This window comes from Spathaspora passalidarum (genome assembly GCF_000223485.1).
Source record: "Spathaspora passalidarum NRRL Y-27907 unplaced genomic scaffold SPAPAscaffold_2, whole genome shotgun sequence".
Lineage (NCBI taxonomy): Eukaryota > Fungi > Ascomycota > Pichiomycetes > Serinales > Debaryomycetaceae > Spathaspora > Spathaspora passalidarum.
In genome coordinates, this window is record NW_006767426.1 from 1,578,122 (window position 1) to 1,590,973 (window position 12,852).

General features: G+C 36.8%; 5 protein-coding genes across 5 annotated transcripts; 3 read left to right on the forward strand and 2 right to left on the reverse strand. All coding sequences in view use genetic code 12, as the record gives it.

Moving 5' to 3' along the window:
- Positions 1–318: 318 nt before the first annotated feature.
- On the forward strand, positions 319–2,037 carry RFG1 (HMG domain-containing transcriptional repressor; the record flags this gene model as incomplete). The annotated part of the gene is made up of 1 exon (XM_007373915.1): positions 319–2,037. One exon carries the CDS (start codon positions 497–499, stop codon positions 1,799–1,801), a length of 1,305 nt encoding a protein of 434 aa, XP_007373977.1.
- A 2,914-nt stretch (positions 2,038–4,951) lies between these two features.
- Positions 4,952–6,664, reverse strand: DRE2 (electron carrier; the record flags this gene model as incomplete). The annotated part of the gene is made up of 1 exon (XM_007373916.1): positions 4,952–6,664. One exon carries the CDS (start codon positions 6,438–6,440, stop codon positions 5,418–5,420), a length of 1,023 nt encoding a protein of 340 aa, XP_007373978.1.
- A 656-nt stretch (positions 6,665–7,320) lies between these two features.
- SPAPADRAFT_54537 (uncharacterized protein) lies at positions 7,321–8,655 on the reverse strand (the record flags this gene model as incomplete). Its single annotated transcript, XM_007373917.1, has 1 exon — positions 7,321–8,655. One exon carries the CDS (start codon positions 8,653–8,655, stop codon positions 7,321–7,323), a length of 1,335 nt encoding a protein of 444 aa, XP_007373979.1.
- Positions 8,656–9,727: 1,072 nt separating this feature from the next.
- Positions 9,728–11,794, forward strand: SPAPADRAFT_49441 (kinetochore-associated Ndc80 complex subunit; the record flags this gene model as incomplete). Its single annotated transcript, XM_007373918.1, has 1 exon — positions 9,728–11,794. One exon carries the CDS (start codon positions 9,728–9,730, stop codon positions 11,792–11,794), a length of 2,067 nt encoding a protein of 688 aa, XP_007373980.1.
- A 137-nt stretch (positions 11,795–11,931) lies between these two features.
- SPAPADRAFT_59828 (uncharacterized protein) lies at positions 11,932–12,824 on the forward strand (the record flags this gene model as incomplete). The annotated part of the gene is made up of 1 exon (XM_007373919.1): positions 11,932–12,824. One exon carries the CDS (start codon positions 11,956–11,958, stop codon positions 12,721–12,723), a length of 768 nt encoding a protein of 255 aa, XP_007373981.1.
- Between the last annotated feature and the right edge of the window lie 28 nt (positions 12,825–12,852).

Sequence of the window (12,852 nt, forward strand, 5' to 3'; positions counted from 1 at the left end):
AGTATATCTTAAAAAGCACAAAAACAAACTCATTTTTACACAAAACGTTGACGGGCAACAATATATTTTTTACACATAAAATTTATTCACTTTTTTTTTTAAAATAAGAAAAAATAAAATATTTTTTGTGTACTATTCTGTTTATTCCAAATTTATTCAGACTTGCATAGACAATTAATTATCTGTGTTTTTGTAATAATAATATAATAAAAAAAGAACTTCGATCAAAAACTCAGACTCTAAAAATTATTTATATATACTTAGACATATATCCTGTCTTTCGAAAGATCTTTTGTATAAAATTCTTCCTTTTACAATATAACAAAAGAAGAAGAAGAAAAAAGGGCTGTTGCTTATTGAATCTTTTTGTACATTTTTTGCAATCAACAACATCTTGGAAAAACTTTGAAAGTCCATTCTTTAATCCCCTCCCAATCAAAACAGGTTTTCCATACTATTCTTCTTTCATATATCACATTATATATCCTATTGAATAATGTCTACTGCTGTTTACTATTCAACCCACAATATTCCCGTTGAAGACTTGCCATCAAAACAACATACCTTACCTTCATTATCCCAAATCATGCCTCCAGTTCAAGGTCAACCTCAATCCGGTCCTGGTCAGTATACTCATGAAAACACCAACTCTCCAAATCCAAACAATGGATCTCCAAGTTTGAACTATAATTCAGGCTACCAACAACAAAACCATCCTCAATTACCACCCCAACCTACCCCAGATTCATATTCCCAAGGATCTTCTTCCACCAACCAATCAACTCCTGCTTCTTCTACTTACAGCTACCCACAATCCCAACAACCAACTGATGGTAACATGATAGGTGCTATTCCTCGTGACAAATGTATCTGTAAGTCAAATGCCAATAGAATTCCAAGACCAAGAAATGCATTCATTTTGTTCAGACAAAAGTATCACCAAACTGTCTTGGATGAAGGTAGTGTTATTCGTACTAATCCTGAAGTTTCTCGTGAATTAGGTAGAAGATGGAGAGCGTTGTCACCAGAAGAAAAGGAACACTGGAATAATTTGGCTGAAGAAGAAAAGAAAAACCATGCTGCTAAATATCCAGGTTACAGATACACTCCAAGAAGAAATGGTAAGAACAAGAACTGTATTGTTTGTCGTGAAAAGGCTTTGAGACAACAACAACAGCAACAAGCTCAACAAGTTAAGCAAGCTCAATTGGTCCAAATGCAAAATCAACAAATTATCCAAATGCACCAAGACCAATACCAACAATATATGCATTTACAACAACAACAACAAATGCAACAAGCTCAATCCCAACAAGTACCATTGAATGGTTACCACCAACAATCTTACATTATATCATCCAACCCATACCAACCAGGGTTAATGAGCACTTCTAGTTCTACTGCCTTACCACTCCCTCAACAAACTGGTCAAATTCCCCAAAATCAACCTCCTCCTCCACCAACTCATTCAGTTTCCAGTAATGGTCAATTACAATACTATGATTCTGAAAAGTTGTCACCATTGTCCGCCCAAGCACAACAAAATGGTGGTCAACCACAATCTCAAAACCCACCTCTGATAGGATCTAACGGTGGAAACTATTCTACGCTTCCACCAGCTACTTCCCAATCAGCTAATGGTATTTTACAACATCCTGCTGGATCAGGTAATGAATATATTCCCGGTTATGAACAACAAAGATATGTTCAAACTCATCATCATCAACCAGGAGGAGCACCAACTGGTAACGGTCCAGCCTATCCATTTGATGCTTTTGCTATTCAACAACCTCCACAATAAAGGAGCTTTCCATTCTTTTTTTGGTTGTATTTTTTTTTGGTTGTCAAAACAGTAACTTTCTACAGTTTTTTACTTTTACATTCTTACAATTCACAAACATATACATGAATGTTGTTTCTATATAAATTTGCCTTTTCCATTCAGTTGTTTTCTTTTTTAGTTTTATATTAATTTTTAACTAGTTGTTGTATAATACATTTTTTTGTTTATTTCTACAATAAATGTAAAAGTATGTTAAATCATGTAAGATTAACCTGATGTTTATCAGGATCTTATTGTTTGTCTCACAATATGTTATTGTGTGGGGGATCGTAATTTTCTATTGTCCTACGTGTACCTTGGCAGAAGGGCTGAAATACCAATTCACAGAGGCAACAGACGCAACAGAACAAAGGACATAGAGAATTGGTAGTTGTACGAGATTGCTTTTTTTTGCCATCAACAATATCTTGGAAATAAAGAGGGAGATGAAAGTATACGACGGGGGGTTTGTATGGAAAATGTGAAACGACGGCTGTATTTACCCACCGGAATTTTAAAATTTTTTATTTTTTTGCCAATTGTTACGATGCAAGATTTCTTAAAACCAACAAACATACAAAAATAACTAGTTGCTGTCGCTAGACCGGGGCCCCATTGCGCGGAACAAACAAGAAATACTAATCAGGCGGTTGTTTTTGACTAACGGGGATTCATGTAATTCATGAGATACTAGTCGATGAGAAAATGTGTAGTTTATAGCAACCAGATGCACGTCGGTTATAATTGAGTTATTCCGAGCAAAATTGAGTTTAGAGTGAACGATTATTGCTAATTTTAAAGAACCTATGTAATTTAACAGTTTAGTTAGACCGAGGAAGTTGGATTAAGTAGGCTAAGAGCACCTGGTTCACTAATTTGCGAACTATTACTTGGCTATTACGGCAAAAATTGAATTAAGTTTTTCTTTACCCATTAGCCCAGAAATTTTACTTGTGGCTAAGCGCGATATTAGATTCAATGACGTTATGTATGCGCGGGATTCCATTCTTCGTCATTGTCGAGTGATTTCAAAGATTCTTTTGCATGACACCATAGAAGCCACCAATATGGAAATGAAACATGGAGAGACTATTACTAATCATAAGAAACTGTAAGAATCATAGGGTGTTTTTTTCTTTCTTTTTAAGAAACTTTGCATAAGTGGGGGATTTTTTTTTTTCTTTTCGTGCCGTTGGTTATTAATAGAATAATTGACAGATTCCAGCGCAATCTAAATCTTGCCTTATACTGCTGACACATGCTGTACAAATGCGTTGCAATGCCAAGTCAAGCCCCGCGGTAAAGTGGAGCTGGCCAAGGACTGAATGGCATTGATGTCAAGATGGAAAGGGTGCATTGGTAGATGAATCTTAACCCATAAGGCATATTTCCTCTTTGTCCTCATAAAAGCGTTTTTTTTTCGTACGGACTAAAATTATTATGTTATATTATTTTATTTTTTTCCGATTTCAGAAAACAATTTCACTTTGATTGCGCTAAAACTCAAAGCACCTTTGTTATCACGGTTTCCATATAATATGTTCAACTCAAAGACGTGGTTTCTGGAAGAATATCGCCATTGATATACTATCCATGTATATCTAAGTAAGATCTTGCTGGGGAAAAAAAAGATGCCGTACGTACCAAGAACTCTTCAAGTAAGCGGGGTTGCAATTGAGTATCTCGCAATAATTAATTTGCGCAAAATGATCTCTTTTCCATTTATTAAATTGGCTCCATAGATAAAATCGGCCCAGTCGTAGCCCAAAAAAAAAGCCTTATAGCCGTGAGCCGGGTATAATTCGGATCTCCTAGATAGGAGTAGCAAATCCATTTTGAATAGTAAAAAATATTCAAGTTAATCTCCCCGAACTTTCCTTGTTGATTCTATTTTCCATTCATGGTTAACAAAGGAAATAGCGCACCTGTTCACTAAAAACATCACCTTCATTGCATTAAATAATATTCTAATACCCTACGTATATTTCAAGTTGATATTATTTGTAATTTTAAAATAAAACCTCCACACCTGTCATATCAGGACTACATAATGTAAATCTGTCAAAAATAATTTATTTATTTTACACATTTTATTTTGAAACTTTTTTTTTTCTAATATTTTCATGAGGAAATTGTAATTTAAAAAATAGCCACACACTGGAGAGGAAAAAGAAAAAAGCAGGCGATTTATCATTGATCAGGTTACTTTTGGATATCCATTTATAATTAGCAAACCATTCGATTGAGTGTTTTGTTAGCAAAAAGTACCCTCGCCCTAAATGGGTACCTAAAATATTAACTCATAAACAAAGGAACTTGGCAACAACAGCACGATTGTTGAAGTTAGTACGAGGCGTAATAATATTTTTTTTTCTTGTTGTGTTTACCACAGAACCATGGTTTGGCCTCTTCTACTTTCCAACTGTAGTAAAATGCCCAAAATAGCAATAAGCTACCTCAGGGCGGTTAATGCGAAGTTACAAAAGCCAAGAAACAATAAGATTCCAATCAATATTGATCCGTATTCTTTCAGGGACTATTGTATTGGAGCTATTGTCTTTTTTGATGACAACAGATTAATCGGGAAAGGGCTGAAGACTAGGAGGGGATAATCATAGGAGATTTACATCCATGTGAAAACAGTTGCCAGCAAGGCCATTATAGGAGAAAAATTTCCTCGGAATAACATGTAATTGTATCCCATCACTCCCCCGACTTTCAAAGGGATAGAAAGCGATGGCCTATTTTTTACCCGCACTACATTGAGTTACGTTAAGTCCATCTATGTAAGATCGGTTCTTTCTTTTGTTTTTTTTTTTAAACCATTTAATTATGTCAAACGGTACCTTTTCACTTGTCCAATTTCGTCATCCTTGTTATCGCATAATCCAACTAAGCTAAAACAAGATTCAAAATGGATTGTAAGGTAGGACTATGCATACATCATAAAGCATTACGTTTTTTGCAGGTTAGAGAATAATTAAAAAATAATTATCATAACCATGCATAAAAAATAATTTCGACTAGGTAAATAATTGTGTGCAATCACGGCATTTCTCACTAATAGATTAGAGTGCGGAACAGAGAGGGGGAAATAGCGGAATTGACTAAATAGCCCGATTGCTATTCTAGGTAAAGTTGTACGTAACAACGATATATAATATTTTTACTCTATTAACTTTCTTTGTCTTGCTTAAAAATACATTGTGGTGTTTGGTGGTGGGACTATCTCGTCAAGCTTTCTTTGCAATGGTGGAGGGAGCTAATGTCAGAGTATGCAAAGCAATACCTGGTTAAACCTTCCATTCATTTCATCCGAGGAGTATTACACCTTCGAATGTGTTCCTCTGGGGAAACAATATGCAAAGTTTGCATCGGACCGACAACAATTGGATCTTAACAATTGAGTGGATCCGGTGACTCAATTGGGCATTATAAATTACACATGAGAATAATGTCCATTTTTAAGTATGTATTGTCATAATGAATAAGATCCACAATTTAATTTTCGCTAGTAAATGCTATAAATTAACTATAATATGCCGGAGATTAAGATCCTAAGCACCGTCAAAACAACTTAATAATACAAAATAACTTAAATATCCTCACCAAACGCATCAATGGTGATCCTTTCACCTGGTTTAAATGGTGGTAATCCTAAATATGGACATCCATCACATCTGAATGCATCTCCCAAAGCACATGAACCACAACCACCAGTTTTACCTTTAACAGTGAAGTCGATCTCAGACAAATCTTCTTCCTTGAATTGAATCTTGGCTTTTATTCTTTCTTCAATCTTAATTGCTTCGAGGGTGGCTGATTGGGCCATTTTGCCTAGTATCCTATCCTGCAATGACCTTTGTTCAGCTTCTTCTTGTTCTTCTAATTCCTTTAATCCACAAGTACAATCCTTGCATGCCTTTCTTCTCTTCTTACCATTGGGTAACACACATTTCTTGGGAATAATTAAGCCATCAGTTTTAATGTCCTTGATCAAGTCATTCTCGTCAATAAGGTCATCATTGGCAAGGCTATCATCATCATCATCGTCGTCATCATCACTGAAATAGCTCAATTTCATGTCCGCCAATTTTCTCTTCATTATAGATTCACTTTCTTCATCTGTATTGGAACCACTCAGGTCAGTTAAACCAGGAGAAGTAGGAGGTTTATCCAACTTTTTAAACAAAAGGCCCAACTTCTTCTTTCCATCGGTTGAGTTTGAACTCTTTATCTTCGTTCTAAGACTAACGGTCTCAATTGGTTTAGGTTTAACCCATTCGTTATTTTCAATTATAAATCCAGTCAGCAACACGTCTAAATTTTGATCTTTAGGTAAATCGCCACAGAATCTACCATCATAAGCCAATGAATCGAAAATTAATTTCATCAACAGCAATGGCATTTCTAAATATTCACCTTGGTTAGGGTTAATGTATCGTATTTCGTTATATGAATCCCGGAGTAATCCTACGTGTCCCTTGGTGACACGGTCTATCACCTGTTGCTCCAACGTGAAGTCTGTGTGTTTGTTCTTGATATCAGCCTTTATGCTTTCCACTAGATGCTGGTCAGTGACCACAGTAGGGTGCAATAACAAGAGTATTCTTGACATATTCGCGTAGTGAATGTGAGGTTGTAAATTAGTAAGCAATAACGTGTTTGCACAGTATTAAGCGTGTGAGCGGTATTAAAATGAATGATTACGATGGAAAGCGGACGTTAAATGACTTTCCTTATGTTTCCTCTATAAATATCAGTCGATCTTCTGTCAAAATGTAACCAAGTGATCCACAGGTGTACTAAAAAATGGTGCTGCCTAAGAGTTTTATATGCTGTAAAAAAAAAAGAAAAAAAACCTTCTTTGAAATTCCAACCCCTCTAGAAAAAAGAAAGAAAAAAAATTAATTTCTTTATCGTTTGTTAACTGATCGTCTATGTGCAGTCTACAGATGGCTGTAGCTCACGTGACAAATTTGCTCATAGTTTTTTCAAATTCCGCAATTATGTAAGACAATTTTACATTTCACCCATTGGCTGCGAAAGGCAAGGAGATAACAATAATGGACGCAAAAACAACGCACTGCTGACAAATCAGTGCGCTTGCAAGTTTATTTAGTAATTATTTGCTAATCTTGATTGGAATTTTTTTTTTTGGCTAAGTCCGATACTTTCAATGTATGCAACTGCATGGTCTAGTTTGATATATTTTTCCGAAAGTCGTAAACACTAGGTTAATCAGCACTACAATTACCCTTACACATCAATGTAATTTCAAACATCTATTGAAATGAAGAAAACTTATAAACTGTCCTTGTGATTAATCAAAGTTATATGAAACGTAATCAAAAAAACATTGTTAGTTATTGCATCCAAGGCAATCACATCTGCCCACTAAACCGTCCGTACTAATTCAACATTAAGAAATAAAACAAAAGCAAAAAGCAAAATTAAAGCTAAATTAAAACAAAAAAAAAAATCAAAACAATTAATGTCTATTCATCATCTGTAAGATCTCCAATCTCAACATCGGTTGCATCGCTGTCTTCGTTACCAGCTTCCCTGGGTGATCTCTTCTCACGATTAGCTGCTAGTCTTGTAAAAGGAGGTAACGCAGGAGGGATCGGTTGTTGGCCATAGGAAGGACTGCGAATATGCACCAGCGACGAACGTGATGATATTGGCGAACTGACAGTATTATTATTAGTTAAGCTTTGTGTACGACTATGGGAAAACTTAATTGATTGTGGTGAAGACAAAGACATCAATGACAACACTGCATCTTGCTCATTTGTCTTTTCATCGTTCGCTTGTTGGGGGCCTCCGCCGAATTTAAATCCAGTAGGTTGGAAATCATCATGGGAATGTAAAGCAACTTTTAAAGGTGGAAGTTGAACATCGGACAGGACTGTTCTCCTGTGACTAGGTGTAAAGCTTGGCATGTCCTCCGAGAACCCACCACTTGTGCTTGGTTGTCGTCTTGGATGGCGTGTAGTTGAACCTATTGATTTCCTTCTCGTTTGCCGGGAAAGTGCTGCTAATAATGCTCTATGAGCGCTCAACTCTTCATCAGGAGATGGCATGTCAACGAGTGGTGGATGGTCATTAGAAAATCTCGGCGATTGCTTTAACGGAGAATTAACATCTTGTCCAAATTGTGCCACGCTTTTGGGTATGGGTGAACTTTGTAATGTTTGTAAATTTAAATTGGCCCGTTGGAATGATGAGCCAGGAGAAAATGAATTAGTTGATTGTTTTGTAGGAGATTTGGAAGGATCAAATGATAATTCAGTAAAAGAAATCTTATTACTTAAACCCGCATTGGAATTGTTGTCTTCTTTTTGTATTTTTCCCAAGGCTGAGCTCAATTTATGTTTTAATTGAGAGCTAATCTCGGTCAAATCTTCGCGTTTAGGACTTGCATCGTCATTGTCAAAAAGCTTTTTTGCTGTTCCAAAATACTGGGGGGTTTTTTGTAATTTCAATCTTCTCTTGTCTTCATTATCATCTGAATCATAGCCCGAGTGTCTTGGTGTCTTTAATGCGTTGGCGGCACTATATGGTGAAGCAACGTTGTGGTAGTTTAGTTTGTAATCCGGCGATTTCAATGTACCTGAATTACTCCTCTTGACTGATGGTGTGAACGGTAGGTGAGTATTATGTGCATTTTGTTCTGGAGTACGAAGAAAGTTAGCAGACCCCATTCTACTGCTTCTTTTCTCTCCTCTGCCTGAACTAGAATCTGATCCAGGGGGAGACGGCGTTGATGGTTTGAATGCCGAGTTTCTTTTTGGTGAAGACACCGGTGTCTTTGGTTTGCTTGCACTCATATTGAAATGGTAATGTCTCTGTACTAGCTATTTGTTTGTTGCTGTCGTTTTCCGGGGAAGTTCAGGTTGTCTTTTCCGCTGTTTACGGTTTCTTAAAATAGATTCGTGGTTAGGACACAAGTACGCAAGATAACACTAAATTAATATAGTACAAATAACCTCCCTCTATTTTGTGTTGCTGTCCACTGTTGCCAGTCTAGATCTGTTGCAAACGGCTATTTATACAACAAACGAACTCGTAAAACTCTGACTTAATAAACCAATAACTTTTTGTATTGCTGGTTGGTCAAGTAAAAATCTCCCGCGCCTCTGCTGGTTGTAGTGTTGTTGTCACGTAATTGGTTTTTTTTGCTGCGCGGGCGTGTTGGGACTTGTACGTGATGAAATGATGTCCTGATGTCAAATGAATGTAACTTCTTCGAGTGGGCTAACCGAATATAGAAAATCTCGTTTTCTCGTATAGCTAATTTCAACTGTATTTAAGTTTAGTTAAACGTGTGGTATATTCCCTGGCATCATGAAATTCTAGTGCGTGTATATTGCTTTTCTGCAAGGGAAAAAAAAACAAAAATATCAACAAGTCGTGTACCGTACCCGAAAAAAGAACACTTCCAGCTGCCTGAATGAGAAAATCAAAACAAACAAAAAAATGCCAGAGGAAAAGGTTACAACCTGTTGCAAGTTGATACAGTTAACCGTGGAAGACGAACCAAAAACATTTCTGTTGTAAACAAGTTTCGTATATCATTTAGGTTAGCAATACAGGCAAATTTTTTTAACTATTGCGTGAAGAGCAGTTAAGCCAGCCCGTGACAAAAAGAAAAGTAAAGCATATCTCCGCGAGCATCAGATCCAAAAAAGTGCAGCCTTGCATACACAGAAATACATCACACATATTAGCCAACTATACCTTTCATCATATCAAGTTTTAGTGTGAAAGGAAACAATTCACTGTACTGACAACAATTCAACAATTCAGTTTGTTGCAACTACAGAAACAAAACTGTTTATATCAAAACAAGGTAGCCGGGAGCTCCATCAGCAACATAACCACATCATAGAATATCCTCAAATGGCTCCCCCCAGGTTATTCCAGAATGACCCCATAGACAGCTCTGGAACTAAACTAGCATCCATACTTAGAACAGTAGAAAGCTCGTCAAGAAGAACAAACCTGTTGACACCAGTAACAAAACGAGGAGTGAAAAGACGAAGTTTGATAGCCCTGCACACACATGAGCGTGGATCTATAGAGAATGATAGACGAGAATCGGTATTTTTCAGTACACCAGCTCGAGTCAACAAGAAACGTCCAAGCCCTGGACCTTCCTTCATCAAGGCTCGTCCCCAATTGCATACCCATACTGCAGCATTAACCAATACATCGTCTTCTTTTATGCCATCATCTTCATCCGTGGCCGGACCACAACAACAATCGTTGAGATCTACCCCTGCATTGTCATCAAGGGCAAGTGCAGCACAAGCGCCCTTAGGAGGAGGGTCATCCTTGGTCACGCCATCGTCACAACAATCTCTTGCCCAACGTGACCCGCGACCTTTGCGAGATCGGAAATACCAGGAATTAATCCAGGCTGAAATACATTCATTCTTGACTGAAAATAGATTTGAACTTGAACCAAGCATTAAATTAACCGAATCAACATTGAAAACTCCAACTCAAAAGGAATTTACCGGGATTTTTTCATTTTTGGTAAAAATGCAGAATCCTAGTTTTAAATTGGGCAAAGCACCCGATACAGAAATATACACTGCATTGAAAGTAATGAATTATCCTTATTTAGATTCAATCAGCCGATCCCAGATTGGGGCAGTTGGTGGACAAAATTGGCCCACGTTTCTCGGAGTTTTATATTGGCTTGTCACTGTGAATTTGAAATTGTTGAGAATAACTGAAGAAGACGAAACTCCTGAAGATGAAGATCGTCTTCATGACGAATACCATGCTTATATTTCTAGTAAATATGCCCGATATTTAGCTGGGCGAGACAATGAGAATGATGAAATAGAGTTGCAAGAGAAATTGGATCGAATGAAAGTATCTGCTGAAGAACAATTGCAAGAATATAGTCACAACAAAAATGCAATCGAAGAAGCAGTTGTCCATTTGGAAGCAGATGGAAAAATAATCGAAACTGCAGTAAAGAAAAGCGAGGACTTGTATCAGGATTTTGATGCCTTGAAAAATTATATTGAATCTCGGAAAAATTCCAAACCTAAATACGACGAAATCTTGGCTAATCTTAAACAAGCAGCTGAAAACGAAAGTAGATTACTTGAAGAAGCACGGGTGAAAGTTGTTGAATTACAAGCACAATTGGAGCAGTTGGGAATTTCACAAGAATTTATCCAGGGGCTTCGAGATAATAGAGATCAAGCAGATAAGGAATTTGCTGATGCCGAAGAACAATATATGAAACTCAGGGAAGATCTGATTACAGCCCATGAACACTTTGCTCGTGATATTGACCGATTGAAACAAAGTGTTCGTGATTTGAACAGTTTATCTCAATTATTTAATCCTGATTTCCAACTTGAATTGAATAAGGATATAAAAACGTCCAACACCTTTACACGAGCTCTTAAACCGGACGAAATATTAACCCGTAAAACAAGTGAAGTCAAGATCGAGTTTGTTCTGCTTAAGTCCAGATTAACTTCTTTGCATGGAGAATATAGAGATACACTGGATCAGTTAAAAACAGAAAGAGATAAGATTACCGATGTTATAAGCTTGTTGGAGAGTAAACGTGATGAAGCTCGACGTAAAGTTGACGCCTTGCAACGTGAATATGATAGAGAATATGCGTCAATGCAGCAGAAACAGGCTGAAAACAAGGTTGAAATAGCCAGACTAGAAACAGATTTAGTAACCAGACAAAGCGATGCCAGAAATTCATTATTAAACTTGGAGAAGGCTAACAAAGATGCTCGAGAAAAACACAATAAAATTGTTGCTGATATTTCAAGCAAAAGATCAATTTTGAATTCAGTACGGTCAGAAGCGGGAGCAATTGCATTGAAAGTTCAAACAAATACCCAAGAAAACTTGTTGCGGTTGGACGATAAAGTCCAGGAAGAACTGATAGTTGAGCTGGATCTTCGCAACGAACTCAACTGATAAAAAGATTTCTCAATTTTGTATTTGTATGTAAATATTTATTTGTAATATTACTGTTAATTTTTTTTGTGATGTTTAGTTGCTGTTTTTTTTTTCGCGTAACCCTTTATGAAAAAGGTCAACACGATTCATTCCCTCAACCAGGTTAGTAAGATTAAGCTATGAGTGATATCAACTTATTTGTAACTTCAAACTTGACTTCTTCTGAGAGAAGAATATCTCCACAATGGACATTGGGGTTTCTTAAGCAGAAACTAGAATTGATAACTGGGATCAAACCTGAGAATCAAACCCTTCATTATTATCCAAACCAACAATCAAACGAATATACTCAACTTTGCACTTCTGAAACATTTGATCCGCAACGTGACGAACAAGAATTTGTCGGTTCGTTGGATCTAAAGCCATATAGTCGAATCCACGTCATTGATGCCGACCCTGAATCTGCCGTTAATGAATTGTCTAATCAAGATACCGCCGATGTAGAAATGGCTGCCGGGGCTGAATTTAAATTGTCTGAAGCCGACTATGCTAAAAGACAAGATAGTGTGTTGCAGTGGAAACAAGCAAACAGATTAGGAAGATTCGATCCTAATTACGAGGTTTTGCAACAAAAGGAACAACGTGAGAATGCGGAAAAGATTGGTAAAATGAAAGTTGGTGATAGATGTAGAGTAATTAATATTGAGGGAGAAAGAAGAGGAGTTGTTAAGTTTATTGGAAAGGTTGATATTATTGATGAAGGAAAGAGTGATTGGATAGGGATTGAATTTGACGAACCTGTAGGGAGGAACAACGGATCTATCAACGGGGTTAAGATCTTTGAATGCAGAAACAAACATGGTAGTTTTGTTAAACCAAAACAAGTTGAGGTTGGTGATTTCCCAGAATTAGATCCGTTTGCTGATGATCTGGATGAAGAATTGTAAGGAAAACACAAGATGTGTAGTGTAAATAACGTCAAATACAGTATAGGTAACTTAATGAGCGATTTTATTTTTTTGTTTTGTTTTAATATATCTCCGTAGAGCCAACCCAACGCGGGAGAAATTTCCACC